Below are 24,723 nucleotides of genomic sequence, written 5' to 3'. Positions count from 1 at the left end.
GTAGCTCCGCTAACTCTGTCAAAGAGCTCAGTAATCAAGGGTAAAGGATAACGGTTCTTGATGGTAATGTCGTTCAAACCTCTGTAGTCGATGCACGGCCGCAGACCACCATCTTTCTTTTTTACAAAAAAGAAGCCTGCGCCGGCTGGAGAAGAAGAAGGTCGAATGAACCCCTTTGCTAGGTTCTCTTTAATATATTCCTCCATAGAATGCGTCTCAGGCAGAGACAACGGATAAGTTCGGCCTCGAGGTGGAACCTTCCCTGGAACGAGATCAATCGGACAGTCCCATTCTCTATGAGGAGGAAGGATATCAGCAGAAGCTTTACTGAACACATCCGTGAAATCTTGATATGGAGGAGGTGGAACATCAGACGACCTGGGGGAGGAAGAACAGACAGGCAATACTTTAAACAAACATGTCTCAGCACAGGAGGAACCCCATGCCAGGATTTGCGTAGTCGTCCAATCAATTGTAGGATTGTGAAGACGGAGCCATGGAAGGCCCAGGACCACAGGATGTGTGGCTCTTGGAATCACTAAAAAAGAAATAAGTTCGGAATGAAGAACACCCACTCTCAGACGAACTGGTAGAGTCCTTAAAGAAATAACTGCATCAAAAATTTTGCTGCCATCCACGGCAGTTAAAGAAATGGACGAAGGAAGTCTCTCGGTGGGTAGGGACCACCGTTTAACATAGGCTTCGGTAATAAAGTTCCCAGCTGCTCCGGAATCAAGGAGGGCAATGACGTTCCGATAATGTTGAGCAACTTGAAGCGAGACTGGGAGATAACAATCTTGAGGAGATGGAGAGGAGATCATTACTCCTAGCCGGCCCTCTCCTTGGCGAGCTAGGGTCTGGAGTCCCGGACGTTTGGGACAGGCATTAATGGTGTGAGACGGAGCTGCACAATAGAGACAGAGAGACTCGGAGAGACGTCTTCGGCGCTCAGCAGGAGTTAAACGGGAACGGCCAAGTTGCATGGGCTCATCTTTAGATGGTGACAGTTGACGAGGAGGAGGAGCAGAAGATTTTGGAGCAGATGATCTTCCACGCTCAGTTGCTCTCTCTCTGAAACGTAAATCAACTTTCGTGCAGAGTGAGATTAGCTCATCTAACTTAGAAGGTAAGTCTCTGGTAGCTAACTCATCTTTAATACGCTCAGATAAGCCATGCCAGAATGCAGCATACAGGGCCTCGTCGTTCCATGCCAGTTCGGATGCCAGGATCTGGAACTGTATCAGATATTGTCCTACAGTATGTGACCCCTGGCGTAAACGGAGAATCTCGGATGAAGCTGAGGTTACCCGGCCTGGCTCGTCGAAGATGCGCCTGAATGTTGACACGAAGGCAGTGTAGGAAGATAGCAGGGTGTCAGACCTCTCCCATAACGGTGATGCCCAATCAAGGGCTGAGCCACTGAGAAGAGAAATAATGTAGGCAATTTTTGTACGGTCACTGGGAAAATTGCCAGGTTGTAGCTCAAACTGAATCTCACACTGGTTGAGAAATCCCCTGCAGAATCTTGGAGATCCGTCAAATTTTGCTGGCGTTGGAAGATGAAGACGTGGAGCAGAAATGGGTAAGGTGGGTGGGGTTATAGCTGGAGTCACTGTGGTTGACGCACCAGACGCGCCTGATCCACGGAGAGTTGTCTGAATCCCATCCAGCCGAGTAGAGAGATCCTGGAGACAGCGGATGATGTGGCCCTGTGCAGCCTCCTGATGTTCTAGTCGGGCTGCCAGTTCTTGCATCGGCCTGGCCGCTTGATCCTGGTCTCCGGCTGGATTCATTAGGTCAGTGCTTACTGTCACAACTGAGGGCCTGAGCTGACGGGAGGCAGCCTCAGTTGTAGGGGCTGAGATGTACCGGAACCTGGGAGGTTGTATCAGACCCCTGGACATGTAAGTAACATGAATAATAACTGCCCGAAGGCGTGACCACGACAACTTGGATAAAAGTCAATGATGTTTATTATGACAACTCCGCAACACAGCAGCAGTAAAAGAAAACGTAAAAGTCAGCAAAGAATAAATACAGTTCCTGGGTACTACAGGATGGCAGGAGCCACAGGGCACTGGTAGTGTGAGATAGTTCTTATGATCTTCTAGATGGAAAGTCCTTACCAGGCCCGACTGTAGCAATGGAGATAACCCAGGATTGTGCCAGCTGGTGTTCCAGGAAAAGCTGGGTTGCTGAATATAAAACAGCTGCTGTGGATACTGGCTGGAACCAGACTGTTGTTAGCACGGAGTGGATACTGGCTGGAACCAGTTAAATAATAAATGAACTTGGGAGCGATGAAATATGAACTGAAATGTAGAACTTGAGAGCGGAGAAATAATAATACCGGTGGAGAGTGGTAAAGTGTAGAAAGGACACCGGCCCTTTAAGGAAGCTGTACTCTGCTGGAAGCTGAGCTGGAAGCAGGTAATGTTGTAGCTGGAAACAGATGAATCCACAATGGATTGGAGAGTCAGGCTACACCGCAGGTGGAATGCTGGTGCGGGTCTCTATGGTGGAAGTCTTGAGACAGGAGCTGGAACCTGGAAGACAATCACAGGAGAGAGACAAACAGGAACTAGGTTTGACAACCAAAGCACTGACGCCTTCCTTGCTCAGGCACAGTGTATTTATACCTGCAGCAAGGAAGGGATTGGCTAGGCAATTATGCAGATTATCAATACTGAGAACAGATTGGTGGAAATGATCAGCTGACAGAATCCAAGATGGCTGCGCCCATGCAGACACTTGGAGGGAAGTTTGGTTTGTAATCCATGTGGTAATGAAAACAGTAATGGCGGCGCCGGCCACCGGAGACAGGAGGCGCCAGGCTAACAGATGCACATCCAACCATGCGGACACAGCGGAGGCCGCGGCTGACGTAATCGCCACTCAGACACTCTGCATGCAGAAGTTCAGGGACGGCGGCGGAGGCCGCGGGAGACGCCATGCCAGGTGTAATATGGCGTTTACTGTGACAGCGTCCCAGAGTGACAGGAGAGGACACAGGAATGTACACATCAGGATAACAGATGGGATCCGGTCCTGGAGCGCTGAGCCAGCCTTAGGAGGCATCTGATGGGTAAGAAATGGCATCCAGATACCCGGATCGTGACAGTCCCTGACCAGAGATGCTAATTCCTGGGCCTTCTCCACCGGGAGAAACACCTTCTTCTGTTCTGTGTCCAGAATCATGCCCAGGAAAAGCAGACGCGCCGTAGGAATCAGCTGCGACTTTGGAACATTCAGAATCCAGCCGTGCCGTTGCAACACTTCCTGAGAGAGTGCTACGCTGATCAACAACTGCTCCCTGGACCTCGCCTTTATGAGGAGATCGTCCAAGTACGGGATAATTATAACTCCCTTCTACCGAAGGAGTATCATCATTTCGGCCATTACCTTGGTAATTATTCTCGGTGCCGTGGACAGGCCAAACAGCAACGTCTGGAATTGGTAATGACAGTCCTGTACCACAAATCTGAGGTACTCCTGGTGAGGTGGGTAAATGGGGACATGCAAGTAAGCATCTTTGATGTCCAGCGACACCATAAAATCCCCCTCTTCCAGGCTTGCAATAACCGCTCTGAGCGATTCCATTTTGAACGTTTAATTTCTTTATATAAGTGTTCAAGGATTTTAAATTCAGAATGGGTCTCACCGAACCGTCCGGTTTCGGTACCACAAACATTGTGGAATAGTAACCCCTTCCCTGTTGAAGGAGGGGGACCCTGACAATCACTTGCTGGAGGTACAGCTTGTGAATTGCCGCCAGCACTACCTCCCTTTCCATGGGGGAAGCTGGCAAGGCTGATTGAGGTAACGGCGGGGGGGAGTCGCTTCGAATTCCAGCTTGTATCCCTGAGATACAATTTGTATAGCCCAGAGATCCACCTGTGAGCGAACCCACTGGCTGCTGAAGTTTCGGAGACGTGCCCCCACCGCACCTAGCTCCGCCTGTGGAGCCCCAACGTCATGCGGTGTACTTAGTGGAAGCAGGGGAGGACTTTTGTTCCTGGGTACTGGCTGCATGGTGCAGCTTCTTACCTCTACCCCTGCCTCTGGCAAGTAAGGATGCGCCCCTGACTCTCTTGCCTTTCTGGGAACGAAAGGACTGCATTTGATAATACGGTGCTTTCTTAGGCTGTGAGGAAACCCGAGGCAAGAAAGTCGACTTTCCAGCTGTCGCTGTAGACACGAGGTCCGACAGACCGTCCCCAAACAATTCCTCACCCTTATAAAGGCAAAACTTCCATGTGTTTTTTTTAGAATCAGCATCTCCTGTCCATTGCAGAGTCCATAAGACCCTCCTGGCAGAAATGGACATAGCATTAATTCTAGAGCCCAGCAGGCAAATGTCCCTCTGAGCATCCCGCATATATAAGACGACGTCTTTGATATGGCCCAGGGTTAGCAAAACAGTATCTCTGTCGAGGGAATCTATGTCGTCTAACAGAGTATCTGTCCACGCTGCTACAGCACTACACATCCAGGCTGAAGCAATAGCAGGTCTCAGTAGAGTACCAGAGTGTGTATACACTGACTTCAGGATAGCTTCCTGCTTTCTATCCGCAGGTTCCTTTAGGGCGGCCGTATCCTGAGACGGCAGGGCCACCTTTTTAGATAAGCGTGTCAGCGCCTTGTCCACCCTAGGGGATGTTTCCCAACGTAACCTGTCCGTTGGCGGGAAAGGGTACGCCATTAGTAACCTCTTAGAAATCACTAATTTCTTATCAGGGGAACTCCACGCTTCTTCACACAATTCATTTAATTCATCAGATGGGGGAAAAGTCACTGGCTGCTTTTTCTCCCCAAACATATAAACCCTCTTGGTATTAACAGGGTTAATCTCAGAAATGTGTAATACATCTTTCATTGCAACAATCATGTATCGGATGGCCTTGGTCATTTTAGACTGTAAATGTGCCTCATCATCGTCGACACTGGAGTCGGACTCCGTGTCGACATCAGTGTCAACCATCTGAGATAGAGGGCGTTTATGAGCCCCTGACGGTTTCTGAGTCGCCTGGGCAGGCGCGGGCTGAGACCCCGGCTGTCCCAAGGCTGCAGCGTCATCAAACCTTTTATGTAAGGAGTTTACATTGTCATTTAAGACCTTCCACATATCCATCCAATCAGGTGTCGGCCCCCCGACGGGGGCGACACCACACTTATCTGCCCTTGCCCCACCTCCACGTAACCTTCCTCATCAAACATGTCGACACAGCCGTACCGACACACCGCACACACACAGGGAATGCTCAGACTAAGGACAGGACCCCACAAAGTCCTTTGGGGAGACAGAGAGAGAGTATGCCAGCACACACCACAGCGCTATATAACACAGGGATTTTCACTGACAATAAGTTATTTACCCAATAGCTGCTTTATAAGTCTTATTTGCGCCTAAATTAATGTGCCCCCCCCCCCCCTCTCTTTTTAACCCGTCTTGTACCTGGATACTGCAGGGGAGAGCCTGGGGAGCTGCTTCCAGCGGAGCTGTGAAGAAAAAATGGCGCTGGTGTGCTGAGGAAGAAGGCCCCGCCCCCTAAGTGGCGGGCTTCTGTCCCGCTTTCGGTGTAAAAAAATGGCAGGGGTTTTTACATATATACAGTGCCAGACTGTATATATGTATTTTTATTCCAAAAGGTACCACAATTGCAGATCCAGGGCGCCCCCCCCCCCCCCCCCAGCGCCCAGCACCCTACAGTGACCGGAGTGTGTAAGTGTGCTGGGAGCAATGGCGCACAGCTGCGGTGCTGTGCGCTACCTTAATGTAGACAGGAGTCTTCAGCCGCCGATTTCGTCGTGTTCAAGCTTCTGTTCTTCTGGCTCTGCGAGGGGGACGGCGGCGCGGCTCCGGGAACGGACGATCGAGGACAGGTGCCTGTGTTCGAACCCTCTGGAGCTAATGGTGTCCAGTAGCCTAAGAAGCACAAGCTAGCTGCAAGCAGGTAGGTTTGCTTCTCTCCCCTTAGTCCCACGTAGCAGTGAGTCTGTTGCCAGCAGAAGCTCACTGAAAATAAAAAAACCTAACAAATACTTTCTTTACTAGCAAGCTCAGGAGAGCCCACTAGGAGCACCCAGCTCTGGCCGGGCACAGATTCTAACTGAGTTCTGGAGGAGGGGCATAGAGGGAGGAGCCAGTGCACACCAGATTAGTACCTAATCTTTTCTTTAGAGTGCCCAGTCTCCTGCGGAGCCCGTCTATTCCCCATGGTCCTTACGGAGTTCCCAGCATCCACTAGGACGTCAGAGAAATAAATAAATATTATATATATATATATATATATATATATATATATATATATATATATATATATAGATAGATAGATAGATAGATAGATAGATAGAGACACAGCATAAATGGGCACTCACCAGATTTTTGCACGTAAAAAGCATTGAATATTTTATTTATACTTATCAAGGTGATTTCACAAGGAGAGTTCTTTCAACGTTTCGATCCATCAGGATCATCGTCAGGAAAATACAGCATAAGCAGCATGTACAAAAAATTGCATCCGTTCATGTACACCAGTATCTATACTTGATAAGTATAAATAAAATATTCAATGCTTTTTACGTGCAAAAATCTGGTGAGTGCCCCTTTATGCTGTCTCTCTATACGTTGACGTCTGGACTAACACTCTGGACCTCTTCGGTAACGGCAATCCTGCTGTAGAATGCGCCTGCTGAATCGTGTTACAGATCCAGCGAGCAATAGTCTGCTTTGAAGCAGGGCCGCCAACCTCGTTGGCTGCATACAGGACAAACAGTGCTTCTGTTTTTCTGATCCTAGCCGTTCTGGCCACGGAAATTTTCAAAGCCCTGACCATATCAAGGGACTCGGAATCCTCCAAGTCACGTGTCGCCACAGGCACGACAATAGGTTGGTTCATATGAAAGGATGAGACCACCTTAGGTAGGAATTGAGGACGGGTCCGCAACTCCGCTCTATCCATATGGAAAACCAGATAGGGGCTTTTATGTGATAAAGCCGCCAATTCCGAAACTCGCCTAGCCAAAGCCAAGGCTAACAACATGACCACCTTCCAAGTGAGATATTTCAACTCCACTGTTTTAAAGTGGTTCAAACCAATGTGACTTAAGGAAACTTAACACCACGTTAAGGTCCCAAGGTGCCACCGGAGGTACAAAAGGAGGCTGAATATGCAGTACTCCCTTCACAAAAGTCTGTACTTTAGGTAAAGAGGCCAATTCCTTTTGAAAGAAAATGGATAAGGCCGAAATCTGAACCTTAATGGAGCCTAATTTTAGGCCCAAATTCACTCCAGTTTGTAGGAAGTGAAGAAAAAGGCCTAGATGGAATTCTTCCGTAGGAGCATTCCTGGCCTCACACCAAGAAACATATTTTCGCCATATTCGGTGATAATGTTTAGACGTTACATCCTTCCTAGCCTTTATTAGCGTAGGAATGACCTCATCCGGAATACCTTTTTCCGCTAGGATCCGGCGTTCAACTGCCATGCCGTCAAACGCAGCCACGGTAAGTCTTGGAACAGACAGGGACCTTGTTGTAACAGGTCCTGCCTTAGAGGAAGAGGCCACGGATCTTCTGTGAGCATTTCTTGCAGATCCGGATACCAGGTCCTTCGTGGCCAATCTGGAATAATGAGAATTGTTCTCACTCCTCTTTTTCTTATTATCCTCAACACCTTGGGTATGAGAGGAAGAGGAGGAAACACATATACCGACTGGAACACCCACGGTGTCACTAGGGCGTCCACAGCTACCGCCTGAGGGTCTCTTGACATGGCGCAATACCTTTGTAGCTTTTTGTTGAGACGGGATGCCATCATGTCTATTTGGGGTAGTCCCCACCGACTTGCAATCTGCGCGAAGACTTCCTGATGAAGTCCCCACTCTCCCGGATGTAGATCGTGTCTGCTGAGGAAGTCTGCTTCCCAGTTGTCCACTCCCGGAATGAACACTGCTGACAGAGCGCTTACATGATTCTCCGCCCAGCAAAGAATTCTTGTGGCTTCCGCCATTGCCACTCTGCTCCTTGTGCCGCCTCGGCGGTTTACATGAGCTACTGCGGTGATGTTGTCTGACTGGATCAGAACTGGTCGATTTTGAAGTAAGATCTCTGCTTGACGTAGGGCGTTGTATATGGCCCTTAGTTCCAGGATGTTGATGTGAAGACAAGTCTCTTGACTTGACCAAAGTCCTTGGAAATTTCTTCCCTGTGTGACTGCTCCCCAACCTCGGAGGCTCGCGTCCGTGGTCACCAGGATCCAGTCCTGAATGCCGAACCTGCGGCCCTATAGAAGGTGAGCACTGTTTAGCCACCACAGGAGAGATACTCTGCCCTGGGGGACAGGGTGATCCGCTGATGCAATTGCAGATGCGACCCGGACCATTTGTCCAATAGGTCCCATTGGAAGGTCCTTACATGGAATCTGCCGTATGGAATGGCTTCGTATGTTGCCACCATCTTTCCCAGAACTTGAGTGCAATGATGTACTGACACTTGTTTTGGTTTCAACAGGTTCATGACTAGAGTCATGAGTTCCTGCGCTTTTTCCGTCGGAAGAAAAACCCTTTTCTGGTCTGTGTCCAGAATCATGCCCAAAAAGGGCAGACGAGTTGTAGGATTCAGCTGCGACTTTGGAATATTGAGAATCCAGCCGTGTCGATGTAACACATACAGTGAAAGTAATACGCTGTTCAGCAACTTCTCCCGTGATCTCGCTTTTATGAGGAGATCGTCCAAGTACGGGATAATCGTGACACCCTGCTTGCGCAGGAGCACCATCATTTCCGCCATTACCTTGGTGAAAATTCTCGGGGCCGTGGAAAACACAAACGGCAACGTCTGAAATTGGTAATGACAATCCTGTACCGCAAATCTCAGGTACGCCTGATGAGGAGGATATATGGGGACATGCAGGTATGCATCCTTTATGTCCAGAGATACCAAAAAATCTCCCCCTTCTAGGCTGGCGATGACCGCCCTGAGCGATTCCATCTTGAACTTGAACCGTTTTAAGTAAAGGTTCAGGGATTTTAAATTTAAAATGGGTCTGACCGAACCGTCCGGTTTCGGAACCACAAACAGAGTTGAGTAGTACCCCTGCCCTCTTTGAAGCAGGGGAACCTCTACCACCACTTGTTGTAGACACAATTTGTGAATCGCATGTAACACTATCTCCCTTTCCAGGAATTGTTTCGGTAGGGCCAATTTGAAAAACCGGAGAGGAGGCACTTCTTCGAATTCCAGCTTGTAAACCTGGGAAACTATTTCTATTGCCCATGGATCCACCTGTGAGTGGACCCAGACGTGGCTGAACAGTCGAAGACGTGCCCCCACAGGAGCTGACTCCCTCAGGGGAGCCCCAGCGTCATGCGGTGGATTTTGCAGAGGCCGGGGAGGACTTCTGTTCCTGGAAACTAGCTGTGTTATGCAGCTTTTTTCTTCTGCCCTTACCTCTGGCAAGAAAGGACGATCCACGTGCTCTCTTGCTTTTATTGGAACGAAAGGACTGCATTTGATAATGAGGCGCTTTCTTAGATTGTGAGGGAATATATGGCAAAAAAATTTGATTTACCTGCCGTAGCCGTGGAGACGAGGTCAGAGAGTCCCTCTCCAAACAATTTCTCACCCTTGTAAGGCAACAACTCCATATGTCTCTTGGAGTCGGCATCACCAATCCACTGACGGGTCCATAAGACACGCCTAGCAGAAATAGACATAGCATTTATCCTGGAACCCAGTAAACTAATGTCTCTTTGAGCATCCCTCATATACAAGACCGCATCTTTTATATGCCCTAGGGTCAATAAAATGGTATCCTTATCAAGAGTCTCAATATCCGTTGATAAGGAATCTGTCCATGCTGCTACAGCACTACAAACCCAGGACGACGCAATAGCCGGTCTGAGTAACGTACCAGAATGTGTGTAAATGGACTTCAGGGTAACCTCCTGCCTGCGGTCAGCAGGATCCTTGAGGGTAGCCGTACCTTGGGATGGAAGCTCTATCTTTTTTGATAAGCGCGTCAAGGCCTTGTCCACCCTAGGGGAGGATTCCCACCGTATCCTGTCCTGCGACGGGAAAGGATACGCTGTTAAGATCCTTTTGGGAATCTGCAGTTTTTTGTCTGGAGTTTCCCACGCTTTTTCACATACTTCGTTCAGCTCATGTGAGGAGGGAAAGGAGACCTCAGGTTTCTTTCCTTTATACATGTGTAGCCTCGTGTCAGGGACAGGGGGTTCCTCAGTGATATGCAACACATCTTTTATTGCGATAATCATATATTGAATACCTTTAGCCACCTTTGGCTGTAATTTTGTATCATCGTAATCGACACTGGAGTCTGAATCCGTGTCGGTATCTGTGTCAACTATTTGGGATAGTGGGCGCTTCTGAGACCCCGAAGGTCCCGGCGACATAGGGACAGGCATGGGTTGACTCCCTGACTGTGCTTCAGCTTCGTCTAGCCTTTTGTGCAATAAATTAACATTTGCACTTAAAACATTCCACATATCCATCCAGTCCGGCGTCGGCACCGCCGACGGAGACCTAACATTCATAAACTCCCCCTCCTCCTCCTCAGGTGAGCCCGACACACACGTACCGACACACCACACATACACAGGGAAGCTCTTTTCTGAAGACAGGTTCCCCACCAGGCCATTTGGAGAGACAGAGAGAGAGAGAGAGTATGCCAGCACATACCCCAGCGCTATATGACCCAGGAAAAACACAGTAAATTAATGTTTACCCAGCAGCGCTGTTTTATGTATCTGCGCCAATTATCTACTTTAAAACCCTCTGTCACCGTGTGTCAAGCAGGGGAGAGTCCGGGGAGCTTCCTCTCAGCGGTGCTGTGGAGAAAAATGGCGCTGGTGAGTGCTGAGGGAGAAGCCCCGCCCCCTCGGCGGCAGGCTTCTGTCCCACTCAATTTTTTCAATACGTGGCGAGGGGCTCTTTTTATCCATGTACAGTGCCCAGCTGTACATGTATATATACATCTGTGCCATAAGAGGTTTATATTGCTGCCCAGGGCGCCCCCCTCCCCCCCCCCTGCGCCCTGCACCCTTACAGTGACCGGAGTGTGTGAAGTGAAGGGGAGCAATGGCGCACAGCTGCAGTGCTGTGCGTTACCTCAGTGAAGATTCAAGTGTCTTCTGCCGCCTCAGATGGGTCTTTTCCTCACATACTCACCCGGCTTCTTTCTTCCGGCTCTGCGAGGAGGACGGCGGCGCGGCTCTGGTACGGACGGCAAGGGTGAGACCTGCGTACCGATCCCTCTGGAGCTAATGGTGTCCAGTAGCCTAAGAAACAGAGCCCTGAACTCAGAGAAGTGGGTCTGTTTCTCTCTCCTCAGTCCCTCGATGCAGGGAGTCTGTTGCCAGCAGGCTCCCTGAAAATAAAAAACCTAACAAAAATGCTTTCTTACAGGAAACTCAGGAGAGCTCCAGAAATGCACCCAGTCTCCACTGGGCACAGTATCAAACTGAGGTCTGGAGGAGGGGCATAGAGGGAGGAGCCAGTGCACACCCAGAGTCAAAGTCTTTCTTAAAGTGTCCATGTCTCCTGCGGAGCCCGTCTATCCCCATGGTCCTTACGGAGTCCCCAGCATCCTCTAGGACGTTAGAGAAAAGAAAACTAATCTAACACAAGTGCAGCCCTCCAAAAAGCCCTACTCCACAGGCACCTAAAGAAGACTGGACTCAAGCAGATGAGTAGGGAGGTTACATATACATTATATATATATATATATATATATATATATATATATATATATATATATATACACACATACATACATACATACATACATACATACATACATATATATACACACACACAAATATAAAAACCACAGCACTCGCCACCTCAGTAGCGGGGCACACAAGTGCACTCACCACTCATAGGGTGGGATGCACATAACCTCGGCACTCGCCACCCCAGAAGCGGGGTACACAAATGCACTTACCACTCATAGGGTGGGGTGCATGTAGCCCATAATCACATCACTCTAATACATACAAAACAGAAAACCTAGCACTCACCATAGCAAGCTCACGTATCCTCAACACATCAATAAATAAATGATGGGGATTTAGTTAGTGAATTGGCCAATGCACAGAAGCCTGCAAACCAATCGCCAAGGTACCCCACCTTCATGCAAGTCCTACACTATCACAGAGTCTTAAAACCTGGCAACTGTCTCACACATAATATGCCTGGTAGGTTTAATGTGCACCTGCCACACACCTTATGGCTTTTAAAGGCACACTAGTCACCTGACACTGGCTAATAGATTACTATTACTATTAGTGCTGTGGTTTTATATTTGTGAGTGTATATTGCGTGGTTAATCTATGGTTAACTCTTATTAACTGTGACCACTAGCTTTCTCATGCACCCCTATGTAGACTCAATTATCTTGAACCTGTCGCAGTCGTTCCTTAGTAATCTATTAGCCAGTGTCAGGTGACTAGTGTACCTTTAAAAGCCATAAGGTGTGTGGCAGGTGCACATTAAACCTTGCCAGGTTTTAAGACTCTGTAATAGTGTAGGACCTGCATGAAGGTGGGGTACCTTGGTGATAAGTTTGCAGGCTCCTATGCATTGGCCAATTCACTAACTAAACTCCCATCATTTATTTATTGATGTGTTGAGGATAAGTGATCTTGCTAGTGTGTGTGTGTGTGTGTGTGTGTGTGTGTGTGTACACACACACACCATGTGTCCATGTTTTCTATGCTGAGTGCCGCACCTTTGGAAGATGTGTATTATTGCTCTGTGAGGGCACCTGATAAAAGGTACTGTTTGTTATCATGAGTGCCGGACCTGCTGTTTTATTCTATATTTCTAACAGTTACTGGTAGAATAATTTCAGAAAGTCTGTCCAGTCTCCTCCATGCGTGCGCCATAACAGCTCCCACTTTAAGGGCGATGGCACAAACATAGGAGAAGTTTAGCAATACTTGAGCAAAGGTGAGTTAATTACAGGTACACCACCAATTTTCCGGCAACCGATGATCCGGAACCTCTTTTAATCCGGACAATTTTGATTTGTCCGGATTAAAGGGGGTTAGAGACATCCTTTAATCCGGAACATTTTCTGCGCATGGGCGTAACACGCAATACGCGCAAGTGTCAGTGGGTACAGCTTCCACGGACACTGCAGGTGACACAGCAAGCATCAGTGGGGCTGTTATGGCGTCCAAGGTCACAGCAAGTACCGCACATGGGCGGAAGACACAGCGCACACAAGTGTCAGTGAGTACAGCTTCTGAGGACACTGCAGGTGACACAGCAAGCATCAGTGGGGCTGTTATGGCGTCCAAGGTCACAGCAAGTACCGCACATGGGCGGAAGACACAGCGCACACAAGTGTCAGTGAGTACAGCTTCTGAGGACACTGCAGGTGACACAGCAAGCAACAGTGGGGCTATTATGGCGTCCAATGTCACAGCAAGTACCGCACATGGGCGGAAGACACAGCGCACACAAGTGTCAGTGAGTACAGCTTCTGAGGACACTGCAGGTGACACAGCAAGCAACAGTGGGGCTATTATGGCGTCCAATGTCACAGCAAGTACCGCACATGGGCGGAAGACACAGCGCACACAAGTGTCAGTGAGTACAGCATCTGAGGGCACTGCAGGTGACACAGCAAGCAACAGTGGGGCTGTTATGGCGTCCAAGGTCACAGCAAGTACCGCACATGGGCGGAAGACACAGCGCACACAAGTGTCAGTGAGCACAGCTTCTGAGGGCACTGCAGGTGACACAGCAAGCATCGGTGGGGCTGTTATGGCGTCCGCAGACAGTTCAAGTGACAGTAGTGCTGCTATGCCTTCCAAGAACAGTGATGGTACAGGTATAAAGCGTAAACACAAGTCTATATCGGTGCAGGCAAAAGTTGAGATATTACGAAAACTGGACCGCGGTGTTTCAGTGAAGAAGCTGTGTGATACATACGGTCTTGGTTCCTCAACAGTGTATGACATAAAAAAACACAGGGAGAAAATATTACAGTTCTTTGCAGAAAGTCAATCTAAGAAGCAAATGAGCATTAGGAAAACTATGAAATCTGGTAAAAGCACTGAGCTTGATCGAGTGTTGTTGGAATGGTTTCGACAACGTCGGAGTGATGGTGTAGACTTGTCAGGCATCATGGTACAGGAACAAGCTAAGTTGTATCATAAAGCACTAAAACTTGACTATGAGTGTGATTACAGTGAAGGATGGCTGCATAGGTTTAAGTCACGTCATGGAATTTCGATGCGCAAAGTGTGTGGTGAAAAACGGTCTGCAAACCATGAAGCAGCTGATGACTATGTGGATGAGTTTGCAAAGCTTGTGGCTGATGAAAACCTCTCCCCCCAGCAAGTTTATAATGCCGATGAAACTGCACTGTATTGGCGATGTACCCCTAGGAAAACTTTATCAATGGAGGATGAAGAAGCCCCCACAGGGTTTAAACAATCTAAGGACAGAGTTACTGTCCTAGGTTGCTCCAATGCTGCCGGAACTCACCGATGCAAGCCACTAGTGATCGGAAAAAGTAAATGCCCTAGGGCTTTAAAAGGTGTTAAAGTGTATCCTGTAATTTATCGTGCAAATAAAAATGGATGGATTACCACCGAGTTAATGCTAGAGTGGTTTGAAAAGTATTTTGTGGCAGAAGCCAGAGCACACTGCACATCTGTAGGCCTATCAGAGGACTGCAAAATCCTTCTTATTCTGGACAACTGTTCAGCTCACCCTAGAGCTGAACTGCTGCGCAAGAATAACGTGTTTACAGCATACTTACCACCAAACTGTACATCTCTTATCCAACCACAAGATCAAGGAATATTGCGCTCTATGAAGGCCAAGTATCGTACACTTTTCATGAAACGCATGCTAGATGTGGTGAATTCAGGCAAGCCTATTGAGTCGTTTATCAAAGACTTTAACATGAAAGATGTACTTTGGTTTGTTGCTAGTGCCTGGGAGAATGTAAATTCGTTAACACTAAAGAATGGTTGGCATAAGTTGTGGCCTGCCATGGTGTTTGAAAATGCACCTGATGAAGATCCCAGTATTGCCTTCACAGGATTTCGTGTAGCAAATGATGATGAATGTGTTCTTGAGTTACTTGAATATGCAAAAACTTGTACTGCAACTGCTGCCAACAACCTATCAAGTAGGCTGAACGAAGAAAATCTGGCAGAGTGGATGGAGGTTGACGTTGAAACACCTGTTTGTGCGTCACTGTACTGACTCTGAAATTATAGATATGGTTTTGAATCCTGCAAAAATCACTGAAAGTGACGATGGTGACAGTGAAGACGAAAATGTTATTGAAATCCCCACTGGTATTGACAAGCTGATTGAGATGATAAGTGAGCTAATCAAAGGACTAGAACAACGTAACTTTGTGACAGAACAAGAGCTAATGCATTTTCACTTGATGAAAGAAAAACTGTACAGGGAAAAGTCAAAACTTATGAAACAACCTCGCCTTGATGTCATGTTTAAGAAGCTATGCAAGAATGTGCCTAAGAGCAGTACCTGTTCTCTAGCATCTCCAATTCCTCCAAGTTCTAGATCAGGTCCCTGTTCCCCAGACATCCCATATGCAACTGTCCCACCTGAAATACTTCTTCAAGACCACGCTGATGATTAGGTTGTAGTGGGAGTTGGGCTGTGGAAGGTTTAGATTTGGGCTGTGGAAGGTATAGGGTAGGTTGTTGGGCTGTGGAAGTTATAGGGTAGGTTGTAATAGGAGTTGGGCTGTGGAAGGTTTAGAGTTGGGCTGTGGAAGGTTTAGAGTTGGGCTGTGGAAGGTATAGGGTAGGTTGTTGGGCTGTGGAAGGTTTAGAGTTGGGCTGTGGAAGGTATAGGGTAGGTTGTTGGGCTGTGGAAGGTTTAGAGTTGGGCTGTGGAAGGTATAGGGTAGGTTGTTGGGCTGTGGAAGTTATAGGGTAGGTTGTAATAGGAGTTGGGCTGTGGAAGATTTAGAGTTGGGCTGTGGAAGGTTTAGAGTTGGGCTGTGGAAGGTTTAGAGTTGGGCTGTGGAAGGTATAGGGTAGGTTGTTGGGCTGTGGAAGTTATAGGGTAGGTTGTAATAGGAGTTGGGCTGTGGAAGGTTTAGAGTTGGGCTGTGGAAGGTATAGGGTAGGTTGTTGGGCTGTGGAAGTTATAGGGTAGGTTGTAATAGGAGTTGGGCTGTGGAAGGTTTAGAGTTGGGCTGTGGAAGGTATAGGGTAGGTTGTTGGGCTGTGGAAGTTATAGGGTAGGTTGTAATAGGAGTTGGGCTGTGGAAGATTTAGAGTTGGGCTGTGGAAGGTTTAGAGTTGGGCTGTGGAAGGTTTAGAGTTGGGCTGTGGAAGGTATAGGGTAGGTTGTTGGGCTGTGGAAGTTATAGGGTAGGTTGTAATAGGAGTTGGGCTGTGGAAGGTTTAGAGTTGGGCTGTGGAAGGTATAGGGTAGGTTGTTGGGCTGTGGAAGGTTTAGAGTTGGGCTGTGGAAGGTATAGGGTAGGTTGTAGTGGGAGTTGGGCTGTGGGAGGGTAAGAGTTAGTGTTATTTTGCATGAGGTTTAGTACTTTCCTTGTAGTTACTGTTTCACTTACTGTTAATGGTTGTTCAAAACGAACCTGATACCTGTTTTGCTTATAAACAGTTTTGCATACACTACTGTGTTTATTCATTCATTAATATTATACTGTAGCATATATTTGACTATTTATTGCTTTAGAAATGTTCTGAAGGTGCAAAATTAGTTTCCACCGTTAATCCGGCAAAATCGATAATCCGGCACGGCACTGGAACCGAGGATGCCGGAAAATCGGTGGTGTACCTGTAGTACCTTATTTTTATTTCACCAACTGTGCTAAAGCATGGATATCACTGAAATCGGGACTGTTAGCATACCTCCCAACTGTCCCGATTTTTGCGGATCAGTCCCGTTTTTTTTTGGTCTGTCCGACCCACGCGCCGCAGTGTCCCGCAGTGGGGGGGTGGGGAAGGGCAGTTGGAAGGCTCCTGCACTCGCTACTCTGCTTAGCAGAGCAGCGGTGAATAGAAGACAGAGGGACTGGGGGTATGCCAGCAGATCACAGAGCGCTGGTCATGCCCCCTTTAGTGACAGTAAAAGGGGGCATAGCTTGTGACCGCGGCACTGCCGCAAGGCCACGGCCCTTTAATTTAGAACACGCCCCCTTTTCGGTCACGGGCGCTTCGCGCGCGCAGGAGTCTCACTTGCCAGTGCTGAAGTGTTGGGAGGTATGTGTTAGTGCTGCTTTAGGATTGAGGCTGGGAAACACTGTTTACATAATTAAACATTATAGAATTCTGCACTTGGGATTTCCAGCATCATATCCTTCCATCCTCCCCCACCCCCCAAACAATTTCCTTCTTAAGTAAGGTGGGTACACACTAGGAAATGTGCTCTATGAGCGACAACGCCTAGTGTGTTCCCTTCCCTGCCGGGCGGTTTGTGGCAGTGCATACACACTGTGTGATATGACGACCATATCGCTCAGTGATGCCACACCACGGCCGGGCACGCAGTTTTTGGACGACTGTCCAAATTGAGCTGTATGTATGACTGACAGCGAGGGCCGTTATCGACCCGCGGGGCCGCACATCTCTCGTCCATGGCAGCACACACACTGGCCAATATAGTAGACAACGTCACTCAGGAAGGGCAAAATGAGCAACGATGTTTACTATTATCGCGTAGTGTGTATGCACCTTTAGGTTGGTGTACCCCATGTTCTGAATATTTACCCAATTTAAATCTAATAATGTTTTATACAACCTTTTAAAAGTTTGCCAAATAAGAAACCAGAACATTTTAAAGGATTTTACTAGCACCTGAATTCTGAGAGCTAAACAAACACAATCTGAGGTCTCAATAGTGCAATGCCTCTACAATAACAAAACACCACTCGGAGAACTTACCTGTCTTTCGTGAAGTTTATCAACTCAGCAGGGGCACACTTCCATATGCTGACCAGCTGTAAGAACTGAGAAAAGCAGCTTTGTTAAAATAAACAAAGCTCGTTTTGTTTTACAGAGATATGTACACATGTAGCAGCCGAGACCTACCTCAGCAGTGGCACGCTGCGGCTGCAGATACTGCCAGGACTTGCCCTGACCCTTGTCAAATCTGCTCCAATCTGCCGACTGAAACTTCTTTAGCAAGGTAAGTGCAGTGCAATACTCCCTAGGCAGACACACATCAGGAAGAGAGGAAGGAAGTGCTCTAGTCTGTACTACAAATCCCATGATGCTTTATGTGTGTACAGCACAGAAGTTATTCCTACGTTATAACCTCGCATAGACAGAGAGAAGGTCATGTGCGAGACAGCAGCAATTGTTCTGTGCTGTGTGTAATGACTGAGTCATTGTGCTGTGGTCTAAAGCTACCACCTGTTACTTATTATTTTTTTTTTCTTTAAACTAATGAAAGACATGAGGCTGATTTATTGGCATGGTGCTTTTGTAACCTAACTAAATGCCCTTTCAGTGTCCGGATATTCTGGCAATGCAGTGAACAATTAGCAGGAGGTTATGCTATTAGACATGGTGTGCTTATAGAGTCGTGATTACAGGAGGACTGAATTATACACAATCTGCTCCTGCATTCATTCTTGTGAAGCTCTGTGATAGTCTCCTTTGTTTTGGACATAATACAAATTAATGTGTTTGTGTTCAGAGCAGAGACTGCTCTGCCCAGACACAGAAGTTGGATGTCAGTCAAGTTCAGCTATCTGATGATCTGTGAAGTACATTGTTTCATATAACCCAAGACTAAATAAGCTCTGAATTTATTTGTAAATCTATCTTCATAAATACAAATATATATGTATATGTGTGTATGTATATATATATATATATATATATATTTCTCTAACGTCCTAGTGGATGCTGGGGACTCCGTCAGGACCATGGGGAATAGCGGGCTCCGCAGGAGACAGGGCACATCTAAAAAGCTTTTTAGGTCACATGGTGTGTACTGGCTCCTCCCCCTATGACCCTCCTCCAAGCCTCAGTTAGGTTTTTGTGCCCGTCCGAGAAGGGTGCAATCTGGATGGCTCTCTTAAAGAGCTGTTTGGAAAAGTTTTTTTTTTTAGGTTTTCACTCAGTGATTCCTGCTGGCAACAGGATCACTGCAACGAGGGACTTAGGGGAGAGATCTCCAACTCACCTGCGTGCAGGATGGATTGGGATCTTAGGCTACTGGACACTGAGCTCCAGAGGGAGTCGGAACACAGGTCAGCCTGGGGTTCGTCCCGGAGCCGCGCCGCCGATCCCCCTTACAGACGCTGAAGACGGCAGAGACGGAGGTCCGGAAACAGGCGGCAGAAGACTTCACAGTCTTCAGAGAGGTAGCGCACAGCACTGCAGCTGTGCGCCATTGTTGTCACACGGCTCACTGACATGGTCACGGAGGGTGCAGGGCGCTGCTGGGGGCGCCCTGGGCAGCAATATAAATACCTATTTGGCAAAATAAATACATCACATATAGCCATTAAGGCTATATGTATGTATTTTAACCCAGGCCAGTTCTTAAAAAACCGGGAGGAAAAGCCCGCCGATAAAGGGGCGGAGCTTATTCTCCTCAGCACACAGCGCCATTTTCCCTCACAGAAAGGCTGAGGGGAAGGCTCCCATGCTCTCCCCTGCACTGCACTGCAGAAACAGGGTTAAAACAGAGAGGGGGGGCACTGATTTGGCGATATAAATATATATTAAATGCTATAAGGGAGGAACACTTATATAAAGGTTGTCCCTGTATAATTATAGCATTTTGGTGTGTGCTGGCAAACTCTCCCTCTGTCTCCCCAAAGGGCTAGTGGGTCCTGTCCTCTATCAGAGCATTCCCTGTGTGTGTGCTGTAAGTCGGTACGTGTGTGTCGACATGTATGAGGAAAATGTTGGTGAGGAGGCGGAGCAAATTGCCTGTAATGGTGATGTCACTCTCTAGGGAGTCGACACCAGAATGGATGGCTTACTTGTGGAAGTACGTGATCATGTCAACACGCTGCAAGCCGGTTGACGACATGAGACGACCGGCAAACAAATTAGTACCTGTCCAGGCGTCTCAGACACCGTCAGGGGCTTGTAAAAACGCCCATTTACCTCACGGACACTGACTCCAGTGTCGACGGTGAAGAAACAAACGTATTTTCCTTTAGGGCCACACGTTACATGTTAAGGGCATGAAGGAGGTGTTACATATTTCTGATACTACAAGTACCACAAATAAGGGTATTTTGTAGGGTGTGAATAAACTACTTGTAGTTTTGCCTGAATCAGATAAATTAAATGAAGTGTGTGGTGATACGTGGGGTTCCTCCGATAGAAAGTTATGGGCGGTATACCCTTTCCCGCCAGAAGTAAGGGCGAGTTGGGAAACACACCTTAGGGTGGATAAGGCGCTCACACGCTTATAAAAACAAGTGGCGTTACCGTCTCCAGATACGGCCGCCCTCAAGGAGCCAGCTGATAAGAAGCTGAAAAATAGCCTAAGAAGTATATACACACATACTGGTGTTATACTACGACCAGCAATCGCCTCAGACTGGATGTGCAGCGCTGAGGGGGCTTGGTCGGATTTCCTGACTGAAAATTTTGATACCCTTGACAGGGACAAGATTTTATTGTCTATAGAGCATTTTAAGGATGCATTTCTATATATGCGTGATGCGCAGAGGGATATTTGCATTCTGGCATCAAGAGTAAATGTGATGTCCATATCTGCCAGACGAAGACACGACAGTGGTCAGGTGAGGCAGATTCCAGACGGCACATGGAAGTATTGCCGTATAAAGGGGCGGTCCATCGGACCTGGTGGCCATGGCAACAGCTGAAAAATCCACCTTTTGTTACCCCGAGTCACATCTCAACAGAAAAGGACACAGTCTTTTCAGTCTCAGTCCTTTCGTCTGCATACGGGCAGGCGGGCAAAGGCCAGTCATATCTGCTCAGGGGTAGAGGAAAGGGAAGAAGACTGCAGCAAGCAGCCCATTCCCAGGAACAGAAGCCCTTCACAGCTTCTGCCAAGTCCGCAGCATGACGCTGGGGCAGTACAAGCGGACTCAGGTGCGGTAGGGGGTCATCTCAAGAGTTTCAGCACGCAGTGGGCTCACTTGCAAGGGGACTCCTGGATCCTACATGTAGTATCCCAGGTGTACATTGGAAATTCGAGATGTCTCCTCCTCACAAGTTCCGGAAGTCTGTTTTACCAACGTCTACCTCCGACAGGGAGGTAGTATTGGAAACAATTCACAGGCTGTATTCCCAGCAGGGGATAATCAAAGTACCCCTCCTACAACAAGGGAGGGGGTATTATTCCACACTATATTGTGGTACTGAAGCCAAACGGCTCGGTGAGATCTGAAATATTTGAACACTTACATACAAGCGTTCAAATCAAGATGGAGTCACTCAGAGCAGTGATAGCGAACCAGGAAGGGGACGATATGGTGTCACTGGATATCAGGGACACTTACCTACATGTCCAAAATTGCCCTTCTCACCAAGGGTACCTCAGGTTCGTGGTACAGAACTGTCACTATCAGTTCAGACGCTGCCGTTTGGATTGTCCACGGCGCCACGGGTCTTTACCAAGGTATTGGCCGAAATGATGATTCTTCTTAAAAGAAACTGGTACGCTTCCCTGATAAGGGCAAGGTCCAGAGAACAGTTGGAGGTCGGAGTAGCACTATCTTTAATAGTTCTACGACAGCACGAGTGGATTCTAAATATTCCAAAATCGCAGCTTTTCCGAGGACACGTCTACTGTTCCTAGGGATGATTCTGGACACAGTCCAGAAAAAGGTGTTTCTCCCAGAGGAGAAAGCCAGGGAGTTATCCGAGCTAATCGGGATCCTCCTAAAACCAGGAAAAGTGTCAGTGCATCAGTGCACAAGAGTCCTGGTAAAAATGGTGGCTTATTACGAAGCAATTCCATTCGGCAGATTTCACGCAAGAACTCTTCAGTGGGATCTGCTGGACAAATGGTCCGGATCGCATCTTCAGATGCATCAGCGGATAACCCTATATCTAAGGACAAGGGTGTCTCTCCTGTGGTGATTACAGAGTGCTCATCTTCTAGAGGGCCACAGATTCAGCATTCAGGATTGGATGCTGGTGACCACGGAGGCCAGCCTGAGAGGCTGGGGAGCAGTCACACAGGGAAAAAATTTCCAGGAAAGTGTGATCAAGTCTGGAGAATTCTCTCCACATAGATGGAGTTAAGAGCAAAATTATAATGCTCTAAACTTAGCAAGACCTCTGCTTCAAGGTCAGCCGGTATTGATCCAGTGGGATAACATCACGGCAGTCGCCCACGTAAACAGAAAGGGCGGCACAAGAAGCTGGAGGGCAGTGAAAAAACTGCAAGGATTTTTCGCTAGGCGGAAAATCATGTGATAGCACTGTCAGCAGTGTTCTCTCCGGGAGTGGACGACTGGGAAGCAGACTTCCTCAGCAGGCATGACCTCCACCCGGGAGAGTGGGAACTTCATAGGGAAGTTTTTCCGCATGATTGTGAACCATTGGCAAAGACCAAAGGTGGAAATGATGGCGTCCCGCCCGAACAATAAACGGGACAGGTATTGCGCCAGGTCATGAGACCTTCAGGCGATAGCTGTGGATGTCCTGGTAACACCGTGGGTGTAACAGTCGGTGTATGTGTTCCCTCCTCTGCTTCTCATAACCAAGGTATTGAGAATTATAAGACATAGAGGAGTATGAACTATACTCGTGACTCCGGATTGGCCGAGAGGGACTTGGTACCCGGAACTTCAAGAGATGCTCACAGAGGACTAAGGGCCTGGGGAGCTAAGAAGGGACTTGCTTCAGCAGGTACCATGTCTATTCCAAGACTTACCGCGGCTGCGTTTGACGGCATGGCGGTTGAATGCCGGATCCTGAAGGAAAAAGGCATTCCATAAGAGGTCATACCTACCCTGGTCAAAGCCAGGAAGGAGGTGACCGCACAACGTCATCACCACATGTGGTGAAAATATGTTGCGTGGGTGAGGCCAGGAAGGCCCCACGAAGAAAATTCAACTAGGTCGATTTCTACACTTCCTGAAAACAGGAGTGTTTTGAGCCTAAAATTGGGGTTCTTTAAGGTTTTAAGTTTCGGCCCTGTAGAATTTCTTCCGGAAAGAATTGACTTCAGTTCCTGAAGTCCAGATTGTCAAGGGAGTATTGCATATACACCCCTTTTTTTTTGTGCCTTTAGTGGCACCGTGTGATCTCAACATAGTGTTGGGATTCCTTAAAATCATATTGGTTTGAACCGCTCAAATCTGTGGATTTGAAATATCTCACATGGAAAGTGAACATGCTGTTGACCAATATCTCACATGGACAGTGACCATGCTGTTGGTCCTTGCCTCGGCCAGGCGATTGTCAGAATGGGCGGCTTTGTCTTATAAAAGCCATATTTAATTTTCCATTCGGACAGGGCAGAACTGGGACTCGTCTCCAGTTTTCTTCCTAAGGGGGTGTCAGGTTTTCACCTGAAACAACCTATTATGGTGCCTGCGGCTACTAGGGACTTGGAGGACTCCAAGTTACTAGACGTTGTCAGGACCCTAAAAATATATTTATATATATATATAGTTTAGGACGGCTGGAGTCAGAAAGTCTGACTTGCTGTTTATATTGTATGCATCCAACAAGATGGGTGCTCCTGCGTCTAAACAGACGATTGCACGTTGGATCTGTAGCACAATCCAACTTGCACATTCTGTGGCAGGCCTGCCACAGCCTAAATCTGTAAAGGCCCACTCCACTAGGAAAGTGGGCGCATCTTGGGCGGCTGCCCGAGGGGTCTCGGCATTACAACTTTGCCGAGCAACTACGTGGTCAGGGGAGAACACGTTTGTAAAAGTTTACAAATTTGATACTCTGGCTAAGGAGGACCTGGAGTTCTCTCATTCGGTGCTGCAGAGTCATCCGCACTCTCCCGCCCGTTTGGGAGCTTTGGTATAATCCCCATGGTCCTGACGGAGTCCCCAGCATCCACTAGGACGTTAGAGAAAATAAGAATTTACTTACCGATAATTCTATTTCTCGTAGTCCGTAGTGGATGCTGGGCGCCCATCCCAAGTGCGGATTGTCTGCAATGCTTGTACATAGTTATTGTTACAAAAATCGGGTTATTACTATTGTTGTGAGCCATCTTTCAGAGGCTACTTCGTTTTGTTATCATACTGTTAACTGGGTTCAGATCACAAGTTGTACGGTGTGATTGGTGTGGCTGGTATGAGTCTTACCCGGGATTCAAGATCCTTCCTTATTGTGTACGCTCGTCCGGGCACAGTACCTAACTGAGGCTTGGAGGAGGGTCATAGGGGGAGGAGCCAGTACACACCATGTGACCTAAAAAGCTTTTTAGATGTGCCCTGTCTCCTGCGGAGCCCGCTATTCCCCATGGTCCTGACGGAGTCCCCAGCATCCACTACGGACTACGAGAAATAGAATTATCGGTAAGTAAATTCTTATTATATATATATATATAATTATTATGATGTCACATTTACACATAAAAAATGTTCTGGATACTTACTATGAGTGGGCAGTTCCCTGTCTGATTAAACAACTGATGATTTGCAGTGATCTCCCTGTTTGAACCCAATGTAATATACACTGGGGACTAGTTACAAAGCGCAGCTGATGTGCACTGATGTGCAAAACGCATTGGTTTTGCTTCAGTAGATCTGA

The 24,723-nt window shown here is 47.7% G+C and overlaps 2 protein-coding genes across 2 annotated transcripts in view; one reads left to right on the top strand and one right to left on the bottom strand.

Moving 5' to 3' along the window:
* The window catches only part of SMIM30 (small integral membrane protein 30), a 37,980-nt gene extending 19,605 nt beyond the window's left edge, over nucleotides 1-18,375 (bottom strand). The window contains exons 1-2 of the mRNA XM_063927267.1: nucleotides 18,085-18,375; nucleotides 17,938-18,002 (exon numbers count right to left, since the gene is read on the bottom strand). The gene's annotated coding sequence lies outside the window, so the exon portion shown is untranslated. The remainder of the gene's footprint in view (nucleotides 1-17,937; nucleotides 18,003-18,084) is intronic.
* LOC134934602 (jerky protein homolog) lies at nucleotides 13,796-15,250 on the top strand. The gene has a single exon (XM_063930001.1). It carries the CDS (start codon nucleotides 13,796-13,798, stop codon nucleotides 15,248-15,250), a length of 1,455 nt encoding a protein of 484 aa, XP_063786071.1.
* Nucleotides 18,376-24,723: the final 6,348 nt, after the last annotated feature.

This window comes from Pseudophryne corroboree, chromosome 6 (genome assembly GCF_028390025.1).
Source record: "Pseudophryne corroboree isolate aPseCor3 chromosome 6, aPseCor3.hap2, whole genome shotgun sequence".
In the NCBI taxonomy this organism is placed as follows: domain Eukaryota; kingdom Metazoa; phylum Chordata; class Amphibia; order Anura; family Myobatrachidae; genus Pseudophryne; species Pseudophryne corroboree.
Note: the sequence above shows the minus strand (reverse complement) of the source record. Positions and strands in the feature narration are given on the sequence as shown.